General features: G+C 51.0%; 1 protein-coding gene across 2 annotated transcripts in view; it reads right to left on the reverse strand.

Annotated features, from left to right (window-relative positions):
• Positions 1–22494, reverse strand: part of LOC137421956 (WD repeat-containing protein 7-like) — a 523854-nt gene extending 501360 nt beyond the window's left edge. The window contains exon 1 of one of the 2 annotated variants that reach the window (XM_068108572.2): positions 22342–22494. In XM_068108572.2, coding sequence (XP_067964673.2) covers positions 22342–22466 — 125 coding nt within the window. In that variant the 5' untranslated portion in view covers positions 22467–22494. The remainder of the gene's footprint in view (positions 1–22341) is intronic. The other variant, XM_078773034.1, reaches the window with a different exon arrangement.
• Positions 22495–22874: the final 380 nt, after the last annotated feature.

Below are 22874 nucleotides of genomic sequence, written 5' to 3' on the forward strand. Positions count from 1 at the left end.
GCTTGAGGCGGTCTATGGAGACACGGTCAGGAGTGCCGCCGATGTCCAAGGTGAAATGTTTCACCCCGGTCTCCAGCACGCGGAAAGGCCTGTCGTACGGGGGCCGCAGTGGTGTCCAGTGGGCGTCGTGCCGGACGAAGACGTACTCCGCGGTGCGAAGCTCCAGGGCGACGTGCGTAGGTGGGTGCCCGTGGTGCGCCGTGGGCACCGGGGCGGACCTCTGGGCGGTCTCCTGCAGTGCGCAGCGCTCCTGCGCCGCAGACCATGGTGCCGTGGAGTCGGGGAGGAACTCGCCCGGCACCCGCAGCGGTTACCCGAAGACCAACTCCGCCGCGGATGCGCGCAGGTCATCCTTGGGCGCCGTCCGGAGGCCCAGCAGCACCCAGGGGAGCCTGTCGACCCAGCCGCCGTCGCGGAGGGTCGCCCGGAGCGCGGCCTTCAACGAGCGGTGGAACCGCTCGCACAGGCCGTTAGCCTGGGGGTGGTAGGCCGTGGTGCGGTGCAGCTGGACCCCAAGCCCCCGCGCGACCGCCCCCCAGAGCTCCGAGGTGAACTGGGGGCCGCGGTCGGACGAGATGTCCGAGGGGGCGCCGAACCGGGCGACCCAGGTGGCGATGAATGCCTGCGCGACGTCTGCCGCCGTCGTTGACGCCAAAGGCACGGCCTCCGGCCACCGGGTGGTGCGGTCCATCATGGTCAGGATGTGGGTGAAACCCCGCGAGGGGGGCAGAGGTCCCACCAAGTCAACGTGAACGTGGTCAAACCGACGTTCCGGCACCGCAAACGGGGCCAATGGGGCCTGGGTGTGTCGGTGCACCTTTGCGCGCTGGCACGCGAGGCACGTCCTGGCCCAGCCGCGGACGGCCTTCCGGAGGCCATGCCAGACAAACTTGTCGGCGATCAACCTCTGGGAGGCCCTCGTGGGACAGGCCGTGGATGGCGTCGAAAATCTGGCACTGCCAGCCCGCGGGCACGATGGGGCGAGGCCGCCCGAGGGAGACGTCGCACCAGAGGGCCGTGCCCGCGCCGTTGAACGGCACCTCGGTGACGCGGAGGCCCGTAACGGCGGTCCGCAAGGCCTGGTCGTCGGGGTCGGCGGCCTGGTCCGCCGCCATCCGTGCATAGTCGATGCCGAGGTGGACCGCGTAGGCAACGGAACGGGAAAGGCAATCCGCCACCGGGTTGTCCTTCCCCGCGACGTGCCGGATGTCCGTCGTGTATTCGGACACTGCCGAGAGGTGACGCTGCTGCCAGGCCGACCACTGCTCGGCGACCTTGCCCATCGTGAACACCAGTGGCTTGTGGTCAACGAAGGCCGTGAACGCACGGCCCTCGAGCAGATGGCGGAAGTGCCTGACTGCCAGGTGGAGCCCGAGCAATTCGCGGTCGAAAGTACTGTACCGGCGTTCGGGCAGGCGAAGCTGCCGGCTGAAGAACGCCAGCGGTTGCCAAGCTCCACGCACCCATTGCTCGTGCACCGCGCCCACCGCGTAGTCCGAGGCGTCGGTGGTGAGGGCGATCGGTGCATCGGGCGCCGGGTGCGCGAGCATGGTGGCGTTAGCCAAGGCGAGCTTCGCGCCCACGAACGCCGCGTCCATCTGCTCGGTCCAGGTGACGTCACCTTTGCCCGGCTTCCCTCGGAGGGCCTCGTGCAGGGGGCGCAGGAGCTGGGCGATGCGGGGCAGGAACCGATGGTAAAAGTTTACCATGCCCGGGAACTCCTGGAGCCCCCTGATCATGCGGGGGCGCGGAAACCCCTTCACCGCCTTCACTTTGGCCGGGAGAGGGATGGCCCCGTGCCTGGTGACGTGGTGCCCCAAAAAGTCGATTTCAGTGACACCGAACCGGCACTTGGCGGGGTTCACGATCAGGCCGTGCTGGCCCAGGCGTTCGAAGAGCGTGCGGAGATGGTGGAGGTGCTCTTCGCGGGACGCACTTGCGACGAGGATGTCATCCAGATAGACGTAGACGAAATCCAAGTCGCGCAAGATGCTGTCCATGAGGCGCTGGAACGCCTGAGCCGCATTCTTCAAACCGAAGGGCATCTGAAGACATTCGAAAAGACCGAACGGCGTGATGACAGCCGTCTTCGGGATGTCCTCCGGCCTGACGGGGACCTGGTGGTAACCGCGTATGAGGTCCACCTTCGAGAAGAAGGACATATTCGCCAAGCGGGCGGAAAAGTCCTGAATATGGGGGACGGGGTAGCGGTCGGGGGTGGTGGCGTCGTTGAGACGGCGGTAGTCCCCGCACGGTCGCCATCCCCCGCCGGGCTTGGGCACGATGTGGAGCGGCGACGCCCAAGCACTCTCGGAGCGCCGCACGATGCCGAGCCGCTCCAGCGTAGCAAACTCGGCTTTAGCAACCGCGAGCTTCGTCGGCTCGAGGCGGCGTGCCCGGGCATAGACCGGTGGCCCGGCGGTGGGGATGTGATGTTCCACCCCATGCTTGACGGTCCCCGCCGAGAAGGTGGGCCTCATGAGGGCCGGGAAACGGGCGAGGAGGCGGGTGAATTCGTCCGCCGCCGGAAGCGTGCAGATGAACCTGGCCGGAACCGAACCGCTCAGCAAGCCGCTCGGCGAGCCGCTCGATGAGCCGCTCCGTGAGCTGCTCAATGAGGCGGGCAGCGCGCAAGCGAGCGAGCTGAACGTCTCAGCCTGGACAAGCCTTCTGTGCTTTACGTCGACCAACAGGCCATTGGCACAGAGGAAGTCCGTGCCGAGCAGTGCCATAGGCACGTCGGCAGTCACGAACGACCATCGGAAAACCTGCCCTCCGAACCGCAGAGAAAGGCAGCGTTTTCCGTACGTGCGAATGGGCGTACCGTTGGCAGCAAGCAGAGCAGGACCCCGGCCCGCGGTCTGCTTGTCGGACGTATCGGCGGGAACGACACTCACCTGCGCTCCCGTGTCGCACAGGTAACGGCGCCCGGATAAGGTGTCCGTTATGTACAGGAGGCTGTTTAATCGGCCGGTGCTCAATGCCACTACTGAGGGCCGGCCCGGGCGTTTCCCGACCTGCCGAATGAGCACGGCGGGCGACATTGCCGGGCCTCGTGGCCGAACCTAGCGTGGAAATGGCACCAGGTTTGCGGCGAAGCCGGAGGCCGCGGTTTCCGCGATGGTGGTGGGCGGGGCGTGGCGGCCGCCACGAGGCGCCCCTCGGAGTAGGGGTGGGCACCCGCAGGAGGTTCAGTGGCTACGCGGTGCGTCGCGTAGTAGGGGTGGGCACCCGCAGCAGTTTCGGGCTCGGGAGCCGCTATGGCCGCACCGAAACTCGCCTGCGTGTCCAAAGCCGCGTAGAACATGTCGGCCTCGGCCGCGAGCGCTCGGGGTTCCGTTGTCACGGAACCGGCCAACGCGAGGCGTACTCGTGCCAGCAGCTGGCGTCGAAATAACGCCCGGAATAGAGCGTTCGGGGTTTCGTCGCCCATGAGCGACAGCACATGGTCCATTCGGACCGACGGTCGCGTGTCACCGAGCTCGGGGAGGTCCAAGAGGCGATCGGCCCATGCGTCCACCGTGAGGCCGAACGTGGCGAGGAGGAGACGCTTGATCGCCTCGTACCTGTCGTCGGCCGATGGGGTCCTCAGGACCGACACGACGCGGGCGGCCGTGCCGGCCCCGAGGGAGGCGACCACGTGGCAGTAGCGTGTCTCATCCGCCGTGATGCCTCGAAGCCTGAACTGGGCTTCGGCCTGCAGGAACCAGATCTCCGCCTGAGCTTCCCAGAACTCGGGGAGCTTTATCGCTACCGCGTTGGTTGCCATGGCTGTGGCGGGTTCGGGTGGTCAGTGACAGCTGACCAGAACGTCGGAGGTCACCAATGAAGCGTGGTGTTACGCGCGCTGCTTGTAAGCAAGGAGGAAGCGGACAACGCGGTAAGTTGCAAGTCTTTATTCAAGAGCTCCACTGTAACACTGGAGCGTTCCGGGCTGCGCACCCAGTGTATATCCCGCGGCCACGCCTACCCCTCGGGCGTGGCCGCCGCCCACTTGGTGCGCGGAATGATGCCCTCGCGCTAGTGAGCTTTCGTGTCCGCCACAATACTGTCTTACTTATCTTCAGAGAAGATAGGATGGTTTGTCGATCAAAAAACAGTTATCACCACCCCCCACCCCTATAAGTTTTCCCTTCAGCATAAACCGACCAAAGCGACACTCAAAATGATTTTGACCAACGCGACCAAAACGTTACAGGTTTTGTGAATACCACAGGCCTCAGCCATCGGGGCCATCGTCTGTTGCATTATACACAGCCCAATAACTATTTTTTCAGTAATCTGTACCAGCAGATTCCAATCAATGTACAGTTCCGATGATCGTTAAGTTCAGTTGTACTGTACTCTTTACAACCCCCAAACCTTGAGTAGCTTTCAACCTTGTTTAGAGCGAATTTCAATGAACAAATTGAAGAAAACAACGTGCACCTGTTGCTTTAGAAACAGCTGCGAGTACAAAGAAAAACGCGGCCCCTCTAACTGCACCATGATAAACGCAATGGCGCTTCCTGACTGTCTGGTAGAATACGTCTTGACGTCATACGTTCCAGGCGTGCATCAAAGTGTCACTTAAATATTTTTTTTCACATTTCAAAGGTGGACTCAGTATTCTGACTCCCCGAGGAAAATGAGGCACATTTAACATGCAGTTTGTAAGATTACCACGTAATTCGGCCGTTGGACCATATGCTGCGACGTGCTCTCGTGAAATCTCACGTGATTTCACCTCTGGCTCCCAGTGGCCAGTTCCCCCCTTGGTTTCCCTTGGTATTTTTAAAATTATTTTATTGTGTCGGTATTTTCCTTAATCTGTTTGTTTCATTCGTTTTGCTGTATCATCAGTCCTTCTACCCCCTGTATGAGTCCATCGACCTCCTTCACGTTCCCCATTCCTCCCGCCATTTTGGTTTCACTCTCAACTCTTGGCGCCATTTCCTTGCCGATCGCTTCACCCATCTCACGTTAAATTCCCCGCTCATCGCGTCCATTCTCGTGCCCATCACTTACATTTCGCCACTGATTCATCAACTCCATTCGTGATTTGAAGGGGACCGTAAAGAGCCCCATATCGAGCGGTGCTGGCACCGCTACCCTGTGGTACAAGTACAACAAGTTCCATGGATGCCGAATTTTTCTCGTTTTGGTTCTTCTCACGTTAACCTTGTGAGATCACCAGGTGAGTACCTACATTCGTGCGCTGATAAAACCATTTATAACACCGAGTGTGATTGTTTTTTGTTTTTTTTGGTTTTTTTTGTATACAAGATCGAGGCTCGTGTAAGAGCTAACATTAATGACAAAAAAAACGGACACATAAGACGAAATAAAGGGAGCGGGAGACAAGACGGGGAGAGAGGGGGAAGCACACAAGTACAACATTTGAGAGCAGGGACATCGGGAGATCTGTGGGAGGTAGAGGGCTCGGGGGGGGCGTGGCAAGGGGGGAGGGGCCTGAGGGGTAAAAAAACAACAACACATGGACACTGCAAGAACTTCCAGGAAAGACGTCGGTATTTCAGAAAAGTGGACCAGGGGTGAATTAGCAGGGGTAGAAAAGATCAAGGTTTTGGAATGGGGGAAGATAAGAGATGGTGGTGAACAGCTGTTTTAAAGACCTGGAGGGATGAGTGGGATTGAAGAGAGTGAGGGAGTTTGTTCCAGAGGCGGGAGAAAAGAGGAATGAAAGAGTGAAGGTGAGCAGAGAGTCTTGATTTTGGCAGTTTCACCAGAAGAGGGTTGCTGGCAGATCTTGTGTGACCTGTAGGAGTACTTGGGGGACAGAGCGCAGACAGGGCTGGGGGGGCTAGGCCAGAGAGGAGTCTGTAGAAGACAGAAAGACCACCAACCTGCCTGCGGTGAGTGAGATTTACCTTGTGTCTGAAAGTCAGCTTGAATCTGTTTGGCAGTTGATCGAGGTGCTTCCTCCACCATTCGAACAATCCTTCACTGCAATCTTCGATCAAGTTTTCTCTTGCGGCCAGGTCTAGGGATGTTGGCTACAGTGCCATGGGCCTTAAACTTCCTGATAACATTGTGTACGGTGGACACAGGAACATCAAGGTCTCTGGAGATGGACTTGTGGCCTTAAGATTGTCCATGCTTGGCTACAATCTTGTGTCTGACCTCCTCAGACAATTCTCTGGTTTTCTTTCTTTTCTCCATGCTCATTGCGGTACACACCGTGACACAAACAGCAGAATGACTCATTTTCTATATTAAAATTGGTTGAATAAGTGATTTTTGTTTTGTTGCACTGCAAAACAAAAAAATACATAAGGATAGCAAAATATTTTTGGTGCATTATTTGATGCATTATTTGGAAATGGTGCATTATTTAAAAAAAATGCAAGGGTGCCAATATTTTTGGCCATGACTATCTCACTCTTGTCTGAGCATGTGCGGTTGAAATGAATTCAGAGACAAAGTACGGTAAAACGGCAACTTGTCTTCCAATTCATTTTCGGATTCGTGTTCAAAATATAACATTCAATCTAAATAAGTTGTCCTCGATCATAAACTGAAAAAGGCAGATGGGCAGATGGACGGACGGACGTGAACAAATTGTTTAACCTCAATTTTCGCTTCATGTGCGTGGGGTAATAATTTGACATGGAGGATGAAACACGGTGTACTTGTTTGTTGGGCGAAATGTGTTGAAACTTGGTGGTTGAACTCGTGGAGTGCAAGGAAACATTCCACTAAGCTGGGATGGCCACCCCCAACTTGCTGCTCCCATAAGAGGCAGGTGTTTCTTGTAATAACAATAATTTAATATTGAACTTGTAAGACGGCGTCTTCTTCTGGATTTGCCATTTTATTCATTTCATCCATCACTATCCATCTAATACGAGCCCTCACGATGTGCTTCTCAAATGAATAAGAGGGCAGTGTAAAATGTTCCCCGCCATCAGTAAATTGTCTTTTCTTCACATCAAATCTATGCTTTCTTTTGTTTTGATTGCTCATTCCACAGGTGAGAAAAGAGGAAGAAATGAGTGGAGGTGAGCAGTTAGCCTCAATTTAGGTAATTTCACCAGAAGGGGGTTGATGATGGACTGTGTGAGCCCTGCAGAAATCTGGGGGCAAAATACGGAAAGAGCAGAGTGTGCAAGTCCAGAAAGGAGGCGGTAGAAGACCAACTACCTGTCTGTGATAGTGATCGGCCCACAGAGTCAGCTCCATCGCAGTAGATTGCGATAATCTTGAAGGCCTTTGTTTCCTTGGCCAATGCAGAGGGGAAAGCAGTACTCCATCAAGCTGTGGATGAACATAATAAGCTTGAAGCAGGATGATCAGCAAAGGAATCATCAGCAAAGAGCAAAGCAGGATTTTTCAGAGAATCGGAAATATCCCACCGGTCTCCCATCTCCACCGCCTCTGACATCAACTCATCCTGGGAATTCTTCCAAAGTAAATTGCTCTCTCTCTCTCATGCACAGATTTATCCCATCTCGTCTTCAGTTGTCATATCCTTCCTCCAGTCCATGGTACACGGAATCTTGTGGTGACGCTGTTGCCCAGAAACAACTTGCCTTCGTCTCGTGGAAAGCAAATCCAACGGAAGGAAATCTCATTTCCTTTCACAAAGCCCGAAACAAGTGTGTGTTTCGGGCTTTGTTCAAAGTGGCCTTAAGACCCCTTAAGACCCGCCATGATCCTCAGGAGAGCCAGGAAACGATATCTCTCCGTTCTCAAGACCGAACTCTCTTATCTGTCTCCCTCTTCCAAATCCTGGTGGCGTCTGGTCAAATCTGTTTCTGGTGTTTGTTCCCCCTCCATCCCCTCCCTCACCTCAAACGGCGACACAGCTGACTACGCACATGAAAAATGCGGAATGCCTCAACTCTGTGTTTGCCTCTAAATCTTGTGTCCCAAACCCATCCCTCTCTGTACCCACCGTACCCAGTCATACCCAGCTGCTCCTGGACTCCGTGTCCTTCTCTCCTGACAAGGTGGAAAAGTTTCTGTCAACCCTTGACTCTGATTCTGCAACTGGACCTGACGGCATCAGCCAACGGGTCCTAAAATCCTGTTCTTCCGCTCTTTCGCTCCCTCTCTCTGTTCTATTCACCCTCTCTTTTGCTCAAGGTCATCTGCCATCTGCTTGGAAATCAGCCAACATCACCGCTTTGCACAAAAAATGTGCAAAAACAGATCCTAGCAACTACAGACCAATCAGCCTTCTCCCAATTATCAGCAAAGTCATGGAATCCATCATTGCTTTGGATATGAAATCTTTCCTCTTCTCCAATGGCTTGATCTCTGATCATCAATTTGGTTTCAGACCAGGTCACTCTACTCTGGACATGCTGCTTCTGCTTTCTCAACAATGGATGGAGGTCCTCAATGCCAAACAGGAAATTAGAGCTGTCTTCCTTGACATATCACGTGCCTTCGATACGGTCTGGCACCCCGCTCTGCTCACCAAACTCTCCTCCTTTGGTATCCATGGAAATCTCCACGCATGGCTGGCGGACTTCCTCTCTAGTCGTAGTCAATGTGTGGCCCTGAATGGGTTTCTCTCATCTCCTCTTCCTGTTCAGGCTAGAGTTCCCCAAGGCAGTGTTCTGGGCCCTGTGCTTTTTCTGGTCTTCATCAATGATCTCTCTGACTCACTTGAAAATCCTCTCTATCCCTTTGCTGACGACTCTACTCTCTGTCGCTCCATTCCTCAACCCTCAGATCGGCAGTCTGCAGCCTCCTCACTCTCTGCAGACCTGGACAAAATCCCAGACTGGGCAAACAAGTGGAACATGTCTTTCAATCCTGACAAATCCCACACTCTTACGATGTCTCTCCGAAAAGACCGACTGGACAACCCTCCCATCCACTTTCTGAATAATCCTCTCCAAGAAGTTCTGTCACTCAAGCTTTTGGGTCTCACTATCTGCCATGATCTTTCCTGGGAAAACCACATTTCAAATCTGGCCTCCAAAGCTAGTCGCCGACTGGCATCCTCCGTCGTGCGAAGTCCTTCCTTGGCACACCTGAGCTCCTCACCACATACAAGGCTTTCATCTGCAGCTCAATGGAATACTGCTCTCCGCTCTGGGCTGGTGCTCCTGCCTCACACCTAGCTCGTCTTCACGCTGTTGAAACCAAAGCGTTCAGAATCATTGGAATCTCCCGTGATTAAGCTAACTCCGAGGGCCTTTCACTCACTCACCGCAGGCAGGTTGGTGGTCTTTCCATCTTCTACCGACTCCTCTCCGGCCTTGCCCCCCCAGCTCTCTCTGGGCTCTGTCCCCCAAATATTCCTACAGGTCACACAAGATCTGCCTGCAACCCTCTTATGGTTAAACTGCCAAAATCAAGACTCTCTGCTCACCTTCTCTCCTTCATTCCTCTTTTCTCCCGCCTCTGGAACAAACTCTCTCACTCTCTTCAATCCCACTCCTCCCTCCAGGTCTTTAAAACAGCTGTTCACCACCATCTCTTATCTTCCCCCATCCAAAACCTTGATCTTTTCTACCCCCACTAATTTCATCCCAAATCCACTTTTTTGAAATACCAACTTCTTTCCTGGAAATCCTTGGTGTCCTTGTGTTTTATACTTCTCCCACCCCCCCCCCCTTTCCACGCCTCGTCCCCCCAAGCCCTCTCCCTCCCACACATCTCCCGATGTCCCTGCTCTCAAATGTTGTGTTTGTGTGCTTCCCCTTCTCTCCCCATCTTGTCTCCCGCTCCCTCTTTTTATATATTTTGTTTGTCTGTTTGATTTTTTTTGTGTGATAAATGTTAGCTCTTTCACGAGCCTCAATTCTGTATACAAAAAAAAAAAATCATTGATAAAAATGAGGAATATGACTGGGCCCAAGACACTGCCTTGTGACACTTTAGCCTTGACAGAGAAAGAGGATGAGAGGATCCCTTGAGAGCCATGCGTTGGCTATAGAGTAAGTCAGTAAGCCAAGAGCCGAGTTGGCTGGCTTGGATGTCATATGCAGAGAGTTTGGAGAGAAAGGAGGGATGCCAGACTCCATCAAAAGCTCGAGATATGTCTCGGCCTCGGGAGGCGGCCCTGATCTCATGTCTGACATTGAGGGCCTCCATCCATTATTAGGAGTGTCGAAGAAGCACGTCCAGGCTAGAGCTACTGGGTCCGAACTGATGGTCTGAGATCAGGCCGTTGGAGAAAAGGATTTGATGTCAACCGTGATAATATAGTTTTTTATTTTAATAATTATCTGATCACTCAAATTTACTGAAATTGTATGATCTCATACTTTATCAACAAGGTATTTTTAGCTCACCTGGAACGAAGTGCAGGGGAGCTTATGTGATGGGTGCGTCGTCAATCTGTCCGTCAGTCCGTCCGTAAACACTTAAAACTTCTTCTCCGAAACCGCTGATGGGATTGCGACCAAATTTGTCACAAATTATATTTGTTGTGTTGTGACTAAAGTTTGTTCACGGCATTAAAATAGTCGGGGTCCAAGGGGGTCTACCGGGGGTCAAAGTGGATCCAGGTTTGACCCCAAAAATAGGAATTTGCTTTTTCCTCTGAAACTACACACACTATTTTGATGAAACAACACACAATATTTCGATAAAACTTTACCACAACCTTCATCACCCGTGATGTAACAAAGTCTGTTTGCGGCATTAAAAAAAATCTGCTCCTTTGAGGGTCTACGGGGGGTCAAAGTGGGTCCAGGTTTGACCCGCCAAAATAGATATTTGCTTTCTTCTCTGAATCTACAGACACTATTTCAATCAAACCTCACCACAACCTTCACCACCCGTGATGTACCAAAGCTTGTTCACGGCATTTAAAAAATCTGCCCTTTTGGGGGTCAATTGGGGGTGGGGGTTGCCCCCCAAAATAGGTATTTGCTTTCTTCTCAGAAACTACACATACAATTCTGATGAAACTTAACCACAACCTTAATCACCCATGTTGTACCAAAGTTTGTTCCTGGCATTTAAAAAATCAGGGTCTAAGGTGGTCTATGGGGGGGACATTCCCCCCCAAAATAGATATTTGCTTTTTTCTCAGAACCTACATACACAGTTTTGATGAAACTTCACCACTACCTTCATCATTCGTGATGTACCAATGTTTGTCCAAGGCATTGGAAAAATTGGGGTCTGAGGAGGTACACGGGGTGGGGAGGGGGGAGTGGGGGTTCACCCCCAAAATAGGTATTTTTTTGTTTGTTTGTTTAAAGTCTTATGAGTATGTTAATATGAGTCTACATGCTTCCCTGTCTTGTAGCAAGCATTGAAATTGGTTTAAAATACCTTTCGTCAGTGCAGTATATTTATTGCTTATTCTACCAGGTGAGTGCCAGGTGTATTGCCCCTATGTTTTAATTATGACATTCATCGGTAAGACACATCATTGTCGCATAGACATCTTCCCAAGTATACAATTATATCTTTCCAGCATAAGATTCGCTTCTCTAGTCCCAAACTTTGGAATGATATGACAAACACCTTAAAATATTCCCCTCATTAATACTTTTTACACATGTGTTGAAGAAAAATTTTGATCTCGTGTTACAATTCATAACCTAATGCACAGCTGCAGTGATTCTAAGCCATACTTTCTCTGCTCCCTCAATTCAAAATACATTTATTTTCTATTAATACCCGACTTTGAACCATGATTTATTGGCCATTTTACATAACCAGTCCTTGTATTGTTATGTGTAATTACATGCCTCTGTTATGGCGTGCGTTATGCGCAACACAAGCAATATGCTTTCTGAGACTCGTGCCACCTTCTGTTCCGGTTTTCATGCATTGTATTGCATCGACTTGGAAGAAGGAAAGAAATGTTATTTGAATGGATTTCATGACCTTTCTGATGATTCGAAGTAAGCCGATAGGTCTGTAGTTTAGGGAACCGTTTTTTGCATCATGTTTATATAATGCAGTGACGTTGGCTGACGTTCATGCAGAAGAAAGATGACCTCGGGAAAAGGATAGGGTGAACAAAGCAGAAAGCGTGCAAGAGCAACAGAGGAGATTATTAGGACACATAAGCTGATGCCGTCCGGGCCTGTTGCAGAATTGGTGTCAAGGGTTGCCAGAAATTTCCACACCTTCTCAGAAAAGAGAGACACAGAGTCCATAAACAGTTGGGTATATGAGGGTAGCCTAGGTACAGGGAGTGAGTGGTTGGGTATGTGAGATTTCGAAGCAAAACACAGAATTGAGGCATTTGTACTTCTCATGAACAGAGCCAGCTGTGGTACCATTTGAAGTGAGGGAAGGGATGGAGGGGGAGCATACTCCAGTGACAGACTTAACAAGGCACCACCAGGTTGTTCTTTTGGGGAGGATAAAAATTGGAAAGTCTAGCCTTGAGGTTGGCCAGATGTGTTTTCTGGTTCAACTGAGAGTGGGTTCTACTTGTGAGTTTTGTAGAATGATCTGAAGTTGCCTTTGGTCAGATATGCCTTCCAGGAAGCCAAGGTAAGTTGTTTGACAGCAAGTGCCTCACTGCAGAATTCAATATACCAGGGGTGAGACGATGGGTATGACAATTGCAGTCGAGATGGGAGAAATATATTGTTGCGGTTTTTAGAACCTTCACATGTAAATTTAGTAGTAAATTCCCTTATAAATACCCTGTATACATTTCCCCTTAATTGGCTGTTAAATGAAATAATTGCACCTTAGTTAGTCCACATTGCAACACATAGCAAATCATAGGCCCTTTCGTAGTTATATCATTATTATGTGTTTCAAGTAAGGCTGTGTTTCCAATAGTGACTCTGCGTTGCATCAAACAAATAAGATAGTTCCCCTTTTCAATTTCCCCAAAGCGCCTCTGCCAGCCGCAGCCGCCTTACCGCTCGCTCCAAAACTCCATTGCCCACGAGACCAGGATCGGAGAGGAGGGGCGTGGCCCCACCTCGTCATACAAGGTGGAGCCAGGGAGCCCTCGTCATCAAAGGTGGAGTCAGCCAGCCCTTGCCGACCAACCAAGGCTCAGTGGGCATGGCTTGAGAGGGCGGGGGCAGAAAGATCGAGGAGGTTCGAGAGGGTTCCACGGGGGTGGCCATATAACCCGTTGCGCGAAGCCCCCACCGCAGTTCTGTGGAGTGGTGAGCTTGCAAGTTCTTATGGGAAAGGCGCTCGAGTGTTGAGCAAGTTACGAGAGAGTAGGAGAGAGCTTCAGAGACGCGAGAGAGAGACGCTGCTTCAAACAGCCCCCTGCCGCATGAAGCTTTGACGCGCTGCCGCGAGCAACCCCGCCGTGTGAACCAGAGTGCGGGGAGTCGGCGGCCGCTCGCCTCCAGCCCTGCCATTCTGCACGGACCTGAACCTCATCCTTCGGCCAGCCATTCCTGCCTGCAATTCCCTATTCGTGTGAGTCTGTTTGTATTGTCCTGTGGGAATAAGTTAAGCTTGTTCTAAGGAATTGCTCTGTGTCCTTCTGCTCCATCCATTTTCTGTATATTACTTTCGTTCTTCTCTTCCTTGGTTTTGGTTTTTGTGTAAATAATTAATAAATCCCTGTTATTTCTTACCCGTTTGGTTTCCTTCTCGTCCGATCGCTTTAGTGATTTCCCCATTGAGTTCCTGTGGCGCGATTTTGGCCGAACCGCTTCGCAATCGGGTTTAGTCATTGTTAACGGCCCGCGCCACAGTTCGCTTGCTTGGCGCAATCCATCAATTACGCTGCGGCACGGGCGGGAGTATTTCCTCGCTGACGGCCGGTGGTAATACTTAGGTATGAAGACTAATTGGGCTTACGACCCTACATACCATCGGCCATCAGTGACGTCATACTTCCAGGACCGGCGGAGACGGCCAGCTTAACAGGACAAGGGGATTAACCCCCCCCCCCTTGCTAACGGGAGTGCCGTCCCCCGGATCCGTAACAATTGGTGTCTGGGAGTGGGATTTGAGGCCCGAACCAAATTTTTATATCTGAAAAAAAAAATTTGGTCAAAATTACGAGCGGCCAAAATTTAGTATTAATATTCCAAATTAAATCGTGCCATGGATGATCAAGGCGATCGGATGCCGGTGGGGGTAGAAGAAGAAGGGTTAGAGGCAGCCCAGGACCCCAGGGAGGAATTGGAGGAGGAACGCGATGATGTGGTAGAGGGGGCGGCAGGCGCACGAGATGGCGGCGGCTCGCACGTGGCCGCGGTAGTCGCGCCCGCTGCACAAATCGGGGGAATGGATGTGCAGGACCTCATGGCGCAGATTCATGCGGCCATACTAATGGGGAATATGGGATTGAGGAATGATATGGGAAGTAAAATTGGAAGATTGGAAAACAGAATGGGGGAGCGATTGGGAAATCAAATCGGGGAGTTGAGAAATGACATGGGAAATCAAATTGGGGGGGCTAGAAGCCAAATTTGAGGGGTTAGACAACAGGTTGGAAGGGCCGGAAGGTAAATTTGGGCCAACTGGAGGACGTGGGTAATCAAATTGGGGAAATGAAGGATGGGTTAACGGGGTTGGAAAATAGAATGGCCACCCAGGAGAACCAAATGGAAGGGGTGAAGAATGGGTTAGGGGGGTTAGAAAACAATATGGAAGGCAAATTGAGGGAAATAGGGGAGCAATCCACCCGGGAAATTAAACAGATGGGGAATCAGATAGAGGAGGTAAAAATCGGGTTGGAAAGTACATTGGATGCCCAAAGGAATGATTTGGAGCAAATGAGGGCGGCATCTACCAAAGAGATAGGAGAGATCGGGGAGGACATAAGGCGCGGAGTGGGCGAAGAGGTCGCGGGGGTACGCGAAGAGGTAAAGCGGGGTGAGGAGCGCATGGAAAAAGAGGTGAGGAACAGTACGGTTGGGTTACAGGGGGAATAGAAGACCTGATGTGGGGAGTAGAGCAGCTGACGGTGGGACAAAAGGAGTTAGGGGAGCAGGTGGAAAAGAACACGGCGGTGATAGGAGGGTTGAAAGCGACACAAAAAGAGATTTAAAAAAAGAATTGATAGCGACGAAGAAGGAATGTCAGATGGTACACGAGGGGTTGACAAAGAGGTTGGACGAGGTGACACAGGTAATGGAGACAAAAGAACGGGAAGTCAGGACGCACATAGAAACGACCAAGGTGGCCTTAGAGGAAGAAATTGAAGGGGCGCACCGGGAAATAAAAGAGGTGAGACAATAATTAGAGGAAGTGGAAGAGGGGGTAAGTGAAATTAAGAAGAGACGGAGGGAGACTAAAAAGGAGATAAAGGAGGAGGTGATGGAATTGGTACAAGGTTTGTGCTCACAGCGTGATGATGTGCTTACTGACCAAATAAAGAGTTTGCAGGTGGCGGAGGAGGAGCGGAAGAGAAGAGGTGCCGAGGTGCGTGGCAATATGCTCGGGAATGTATATGGTGTGAGGGGAGATTCAGTGAGCTTGGGTGTTGGGCTAGACCCAGGCGTTCATGAGAGGCCGCTGGTGAGGTGTGCGACAGGTGCAGAGTGTGTGGAAATAGGATGTGTGCAAGGAGGTCCGATTATGGGGAATGCAAGAGGTATTGGTGAGCAAGGGTGTGCGGTGATGATTGGGTGTGCAGAACAGTGCACACCTGTGGTGAGTGTTACGGAGGACGTAACGGGAGAGGGTGCGCCAGAAGTTGCATGAGAAAGGTGTGGAACGGAGGTGTGTGTGAGGAAAAAGTGTGCGCCGAGGAGTGAGTGCGCTGCCAAGAGTGAGAGTGAATGCACGACAGAGTATGGTGGTGAGAGTGACATGGAGTGCGAGTCGGTTGTGGCAAGTGAGAAAGAATGCACACCTGGAATGGTCGAGCGTGTGTGGGAATGTACATCTGAGTTGGTGGTGGCGCGGGTGCGAGAGGGCACATTGAAGCGCGTGATTGGGTGTGCAAAAGAGTGCACACCCCTGGTTGTCACAGAGGATGTGACCGAGGAGTGGGCGCGAGGAGGTGTCTTGATGAAGTGTGCGATTGACGAGTGTGTGCCAAGGTGTGTGGTGGTCAGGTGTGTAACGAAGTCTGTAAGTGGATTGAGTGTACCTGGGTGGTGTGTAAGAGGAAGTACAATAACGAAGTGTATGGGGACACCTGGATGTGTGAGGAGGAAAAGGAACGAGTGGTGTGAGTATGTATGGGGAGCATCGACGCTAAACAGGATAGCGGTTAGGCTGACGTTTAGCTGACGCGGGCACTCGGTGCGCGGTGCGCTTTGTTTGTTGCGGGAGCCGGCGGGGATCGGTGCAGCGGCGCTTCTCTTCGGAGCATCGTGCACGATCCGGGCCGGGGCTCGCCCCGCACGGTCGAGTCCGGGCTTGGCCGGACAAGGCGACCGGCCCGGTTCGAGGGAAGGTAGGAAGGGCCGGCACGGCACCCCCTTGTGGTTGCGGCGTTCCGGCCGGGCAAGATTGGACCATCGGGCAGGAGACCGCAATGCTCCGCGCCGAGGTGGACCGTGGAATCTCGGCCCGAGCAAACCCCCTCCCCTGAACTGAGTGCCGGACGGATCCAACTGCAGGAAACAAACCACCCACGTTCATTGCTCGGCTTGGCGAAGCTGAGCTTTGAGCATGTAACGACGCACCGAGACTCAGAATAATGGACGATGGTGGGGATAGGGAATTGGTGATTGGCAAAATTGTTGAGCAAAATTTGATTGGCAGATGATTGGAAAATTTGATGCCAGAATTGGAATTTGATGGCAAAATTGATAGTGGGAGATGCCCGATGTGCAAGGATGGTAAATCCACCATCCCTCGCATCCCCCGGGCACATGAGCTATAGATTATGGGGTTATGGCAGTGTAAGCTCGCCGAGGGAGGGTTTGGATAATTGTATAGGGATCTAGAAAAATGACCATAGGTAACTGTAAAATTAAGTAGTGACGTTGTACAAGTAGTAGGGTACGTAGAATAGGTTATATGGATTATAACGACGAGGGAGCGCAATAGTATAAGGGGCGACTGGGAAGCGCGAGTTTTAGAAGGGCACCAGGTAGATCAGATGATGCTGTGTGTGTGTGTTGAAAGGGTATGGAGCAGCGTATTGTGAAAAGTGTGAAGTGATTGTGAGTTGTATTGAGCGTGAAAGTGTATGGAGCAGTGTATGAGTGAATAATTGTGATTGTGAGTTGTATTGAGCGAATGGCATTGAATTGAATGAAGAAGCCGAGGAGGAAAGGAGGGTGCAAGAGCCACCAGGTGTGTGTGAGCACAGGTGTGCAAGTGAAGCACAGGTGTGCAGAGAATGGTTGGATGAAATGAATGGTCTGGGATACATGGAGTATGGAATGGATGGTGTGGCGTGAGTATGGTGGAAACGTGGAGTGGAGTGGTTGGTGCGAAGGGAGTGGATGGGGAAGATGGACCCCCATCACGAATACCCGGGGAGGGCAGTTTAAAAGTAGGTAGAGGGTATAGGTAAATTGTGGTTGGATATTGGCATCTGTGGTGCGTGTGGTAGAATGGTGTTTGGATGGGTGCATTAGTGACGTGGAAATGGCTGGGCGTGTGGCCTGTTAGTGTGTGTGGTTGGTTGGACACTCCGCCACTGTGAGGATGTCGGCCAGGTGAGGCCGCAGGTGGGCTCTGGGAGGCGGTAGAGTTGTTGTGGATGGGGCCCGAGGATCCGGAGGACGGACCCGGGTAGCCCAGTGCCAGAGAGGGCACCGAGGGGGTAAGTGCCAGGGAGGGCCTTCCCCAGTTAGATAGGTTAGGGGAAGGAGCAGGTTAGCTCGGAGGCAACTGCAGTGGCGGAGGTGTGCAGGTGAGTAGACCTGCTAGGGGAGCCACACGACTCAGCCCCGAAATTGTGCAAAGGCACAGGGAGTTGAATCGGGGGAGTGAGACCCCAAATTGATGAGCACCAGTTTGGTCAAGGGGAGTTTGGTTTATAGAACCGCATAGTGTAAGACGGCCAATGGTTTGGCAGGGAAAGACCCCGGGTAGTGTAAGGTGTGTTAATGTCATTTCGGAAGTAGTTAGGATTTAAAATCTCCTCGCACCGTCTACATCCACTCACCTGAGGTGATGACGTAACTCCACACCATGCCATTGTTTTTTTTTGGTTTTTTTGTGCAAATGTTTTGGAAATGTGAGACGCATCATGACGTGGGTGAGACATTGTGCTGGTTGTTCCATCTCTTCCTCCTTAAGAGGAATTGATGAGGAATTGGATGATGGCAAATTTGGTTTAGAGGGATTGTAACGAATTTGGTATTAGGGGAGATATGGGGAAGACGAGACGACAGTGACGAATTTGTAAATTGCTTTGTAAATACGGGGTGAGGGGCAAGGGTAGAGTATGTGACAGGTGGGGTGGCGTACGTTAGGGACGAGATTTCTCCGCTCGCTCTCCAGACGCGCCTCACTCTGCATTACCTTGATTGATGTGTCCCCTTGCGCCCTTGCCCTCGCTGACTCTGCTTTGTCTTCCTCCCCCCCCCCCCACCCCCCTCCCCCTATGGACCGTGCTCTCTGGGCACTGAGGGAGAGCGTGGGGAAGCCGCATTTGTGTGCCCGAGCCCCCGCTGCCAGCTGCCTGGATCGATGCACCACTTATGGACCGCACATCTTGCGGCCATGCACCACCATATGGACCACGGTTCTGTGGCCGAGCACCACTTATGGACCACACGTTTTTGGCATGGCCCCTCTGCTGGGACCGGCCACGATGGCCCAGGAAGATCTTGCTTGCGGACCACGGAGTGGTGGCCCCTTTTTGCCCAACAGGTGGACCACCCATAGTTGGCCCCTGTGGGCCATAAATAAAATTGACATGTTTTGTGCTTTTTTATTTATTATTATTGCAAATAGGCAGCAAGCCACAAGAACGACAACATCTGGAAGAGACAACGGCCATCAGAGGGAGCAGCAGAGCAGAAAGAAGACCATCAGTTGTTTTATTGGTGCTTTGATTGGTGCTTTGATTGGTGCTTTGGTGCTTGCATGCTCGGGGATGCATTACAATAAAATTCTGCATCCCCGGGCATGTGAGGTGGTGTATCGATGCAGTGCATGCTTTCTCCTCCCTCCCACAGGATTCTTCTTGTTTCCACGAATGTTGTTCCAAGATCCAAGTTGTTCCAAGATGTTCCAAGTTCCAATCCAAGAATGTTCCAAGAATGTTTCCAAGACAATGAGTCCTGGGTTGCAGTGTAAATACGAATTAATGTCACTTGTAAATAATGCTCCCCACCGTCAATGTTTAGTTTGAAAATAATTCCGCAATTCGGTTAATTGTGGGTGCGAATCTGTTAGGCAGGATGCAACGTAGCAGGGTGACATATTTAATTGTGTTTTAAAACTGTCGCACTCAGGGTAAGGTTAATAGTAGAGGGTATTACACCTGCGTGTCACACGAAGTTAAAGTTTTGTTGGCCTGAGACGTGCTGTGAGGAATGAGGGTGCTGTGTTGCGGTTTTTAGAACCTTCACATGTAAATTTAGTAGTAAATTCCCTTATAAATACCCTGTGTACATTTCCCCTTAATTGGCTGTTAAATGAAATAATTGCACCTTTGTTAGTCCACATTGCAACACATAGCAAATCATAGGCCCTTTCGTAGTTATATCATTATTATGTGTTTCAGGTAAGGCTGTGTTTCCAATAGTGACTGCGTTGCATCAAACAAATAAGATAGTTCCCCTTTTCAATTTCCCCAAAGCGCCTCTGCCAGCCGCATCCGCCTTACCGCTCGCTCCAAAACTCCATTGCCCACGAGGCCAGGATCGGAGAGGAGGGGCGTGGCCCCACCTCGTCATACAAGGTGGAGCCAGGGAGCCCTCGCCATCAAAGGTGGAGTCAGCCAGCCCTTGCCGACCAACCAAGGCTCAGTGGGCATGGCTTGAGAGGGCGGGGGCAGAAAGATCGAGGAGGTTCGAGAGGGTTCCACGGGGGTGGCCATATAACCCGTTGCGCGAAGCCCCCACCACAGTTCTGTGGAGTGGTGAGCTTGCAAGTTCTTATGGGAAAGGCGCTTGAGTGTTGAGCAATTTACGAGAGAGGAGGAGAGAGCTTCAGAGACGCGAGAGAGAGAGAGACGCTGCTTCAAACAACCCACTGCCGCGTGAAGCTTTGACGCGCTGCCGCGAGCAACGGAGAGTGCGGGGAGTCGGCGGCCGCTCGCCTCCAGCCCTGCCGTTCTGCACGGACCTGAACCTCATCCTTTGGCCAGCCATTCCTGCCTGCAATTCCCTATTCATGTGAGTCTGTTTGTATTGTCCTGTGGGAATAAGTTAAGCTTGTTCTAAGGAATTGCTCTGTGTCCTTCTGCTCCTTCCATTTTTTGTATATTACTTTCGTCCTGCTCTTCCTTGGTTTTGGTTTTTGTGTAAATAATTAATGGATCCCTGTTATTTCTTACACGTTTGGTTTCCTTCTCGTCCGATCGCTTTAGTGATTCCCCCATTGAGTTCCTGTGGCGCGATTTTGGCCGAACCGCTTTGCAATCGGGTTTAGTCATTGTTAACGGCCCGCGCCGCAGTTCGCTCACTCGGCGCAATCCATCAATTACACTGCGGCACGGGCAGGAGTATTTCCTTGCTGACGGCCGGTGGTAATACTTAGGTATTAAGACTAATTGGGCTTACGACCCTACGTACCTTCGGCCATCAGTGACGTCATACTTCCAGGACCGACAGAGACGGCCAGCTTAACAGGACAAGGGGATTAACCCCCCCCCCCCCCCACCTGCCCTTGCTAACGGGAGTGCCGTCCCCCAGATCTGTAACAATATGCTGAAGGTTAGGGTGCATCAAAATAGACATTTCCAGCACATTTTTCTGTCTGGGTGCTAAAAGTGTTCCATTTCATGTTGTTACAACATATGCAAAATATTTTTGCAATCCGTGGTGATCTGGAGGTGCAACGGCACATCAGCTTTTACGACTGAAGGGAGTTACCAGCAGTGTCGTGTAAGCCGTGTATGCCAAGGTGGGTAGCCGACGAGCCACGGTTTACTTTCAATCAGTATGTTGACATCATTATTGTGGTACTTTCATTTGTCTTGTGTGTTTATTTGTTTGTGGGTCAGAGAATAAAACTGTATGCTTCGTTCAGGTAAGCACCTCGCCACCTTCTGTCCCGCGTGCCATAAAAAGTACAGCCAATTTTCGGGCTGCTGCCTCGGGAGTAAAATTCATCGGTCATCCGTCACTCAGTGGTCTTATATCGCCGAGTGACAGGACAATATTCTTGTTTTGTATTTTTAATTTATTTTCTGAAATTTGTAGAATTTGTTTTTCTCTTGGAGGTTGTGGATTACGATGTGTAAATAAAGGTGGAAAAAGTCTTATTTAATGCGTTTTAATTCCAGGCTATAAGGCAAGAAAAGGTGAAAAATTTGAAAGGGGCTGTAGACTTTCTTTAGACACTGCACACATAGAAATGCCAAGAAATAAAAGCTGACCTTCTGTACTCTTGCCTCATATTCATCTTTTGATCTCAAATCCAATTTTTCACGACAATAACAAAGTTGGCTTTACTGTTCCGATACTTATGGTGGGCACTGTATGTGCTGGGTGGATTGAGTAAAAGCTTCAACTGAAACTGTCTTTGCCAGAGCTTCGGGAAGGAGTGCGGAATAGGGATGTTTGGAGGGAGAAGTCTGATCATGAATATCACCAGAAGTTGCCTATGAGTTAACGGAACTAGATAGCAAGACAAATGTCTCGTTCATAATTTTACATCACAAACTAGACCTTTAGTTGCTTTCTGCAAATATACATGAAACATGGAAAAAGGGGGTTGGGGGGTCAGAAGGGGGGGTGGGGGGGGTGCTCAGAAATTTCTGCCGCAATTGTGTACGTAATAAATATATAGCTCAAAAAAATGGAACTATCATGCCAACTTCCTCTTTTTAAATAAACTTTTGAGAATCTAACAAACTCAGATTGATATATTTTCAGTTTTCCCGCTATTGGTAGTATAGGTCCCATGACGTCACGTTTAGCAATTTGTGGTATTCCGTTTGGGAAACGAGTAGTTCACGCGAAACTAACTTTTTTGGTGAATAAATTCCAAACTTCTCTGCTTCATTCCCACTGTAGGGCTGCAGTTGACAGACAAACAGTATGTCAGTGGTGGGATCATAAGATCATTGGAAACAAAAAATAAATTAAAGTTTAATTCAAAGTCACAGACTCGGTCATGTGAGCAATAACATGGAGGTGTCCAGGTGCCGACAGACACGTGAGGAAGTGACTTTAAAATGGAAACAAAATAAAACGGAACAAAAGAAGCTTTATGGAAACGTGCAAATTGCGCAGTTATATAATATAGAGAGGGAATCAAACAACCTCACTGTTCATTTTATGGACGCTTTCGAAGTCCATTTGGAGTATTGGACTCAAGACGTGTATACCTGCGGATCAAATTTATAGACACGACTCCCTCCTGTATCCCTCACCACGGACGCACGGTTCAGCTTACCTGCTCGGCTCCTTCATGTCCTCCGAGCCTTCACCTTTACTCATGGTGACAGAGCCTGACACCAGCGATTTGGGCTCTGCGTGAGCCGATTCCACCAGGCAGTAAGCGGAGCCACAACGCTTCATTCACCTTTAGTGCACGCTGAGACACCGTGCGGGGGGCGGTGCTACAACGCGTCATTCAACCTACAGTGCACACTGAGACACCGTGCGGGGGGCGGTGCTACAACGCGTCATTCACCTTCAGTGCACGCTGAGGCAGTGGGCGGAGCCACAGCGCGTCATTCAACCTACAGTGCATCCTGAGGTGTTTGTTAATTGTTATACTCATGACATACCTTTGCAGAACTGCAGCCTGCAGGAACGTGATTTGCAAAATAAGCTTAAATTATGACCCACACAACAGAACGTGGTACACTGGTAGCCTATCAATAACAACATTCGGATTCTGTTACACTGAAAAATGAGGTTGAAGCATATATTGTTATTGCGATTCCGATTGTGGCTTCGCTTTGGAATGCAAGTAAACTCGTC

Source organism: Myxine glutinosa, chromosome 2 (assembly GCF_964187855.1).
Source record: "Myxine glutinosa chromosome 2, kmMyxGlut1.1, whole genome shotgun sequence".
Classification (NCBI taxonomy): Eukaryota; Metazoa; Chordata; class Myxini; order Myxiniformes; family Myxinidae; genus Myxine; species Myxine glutinosa.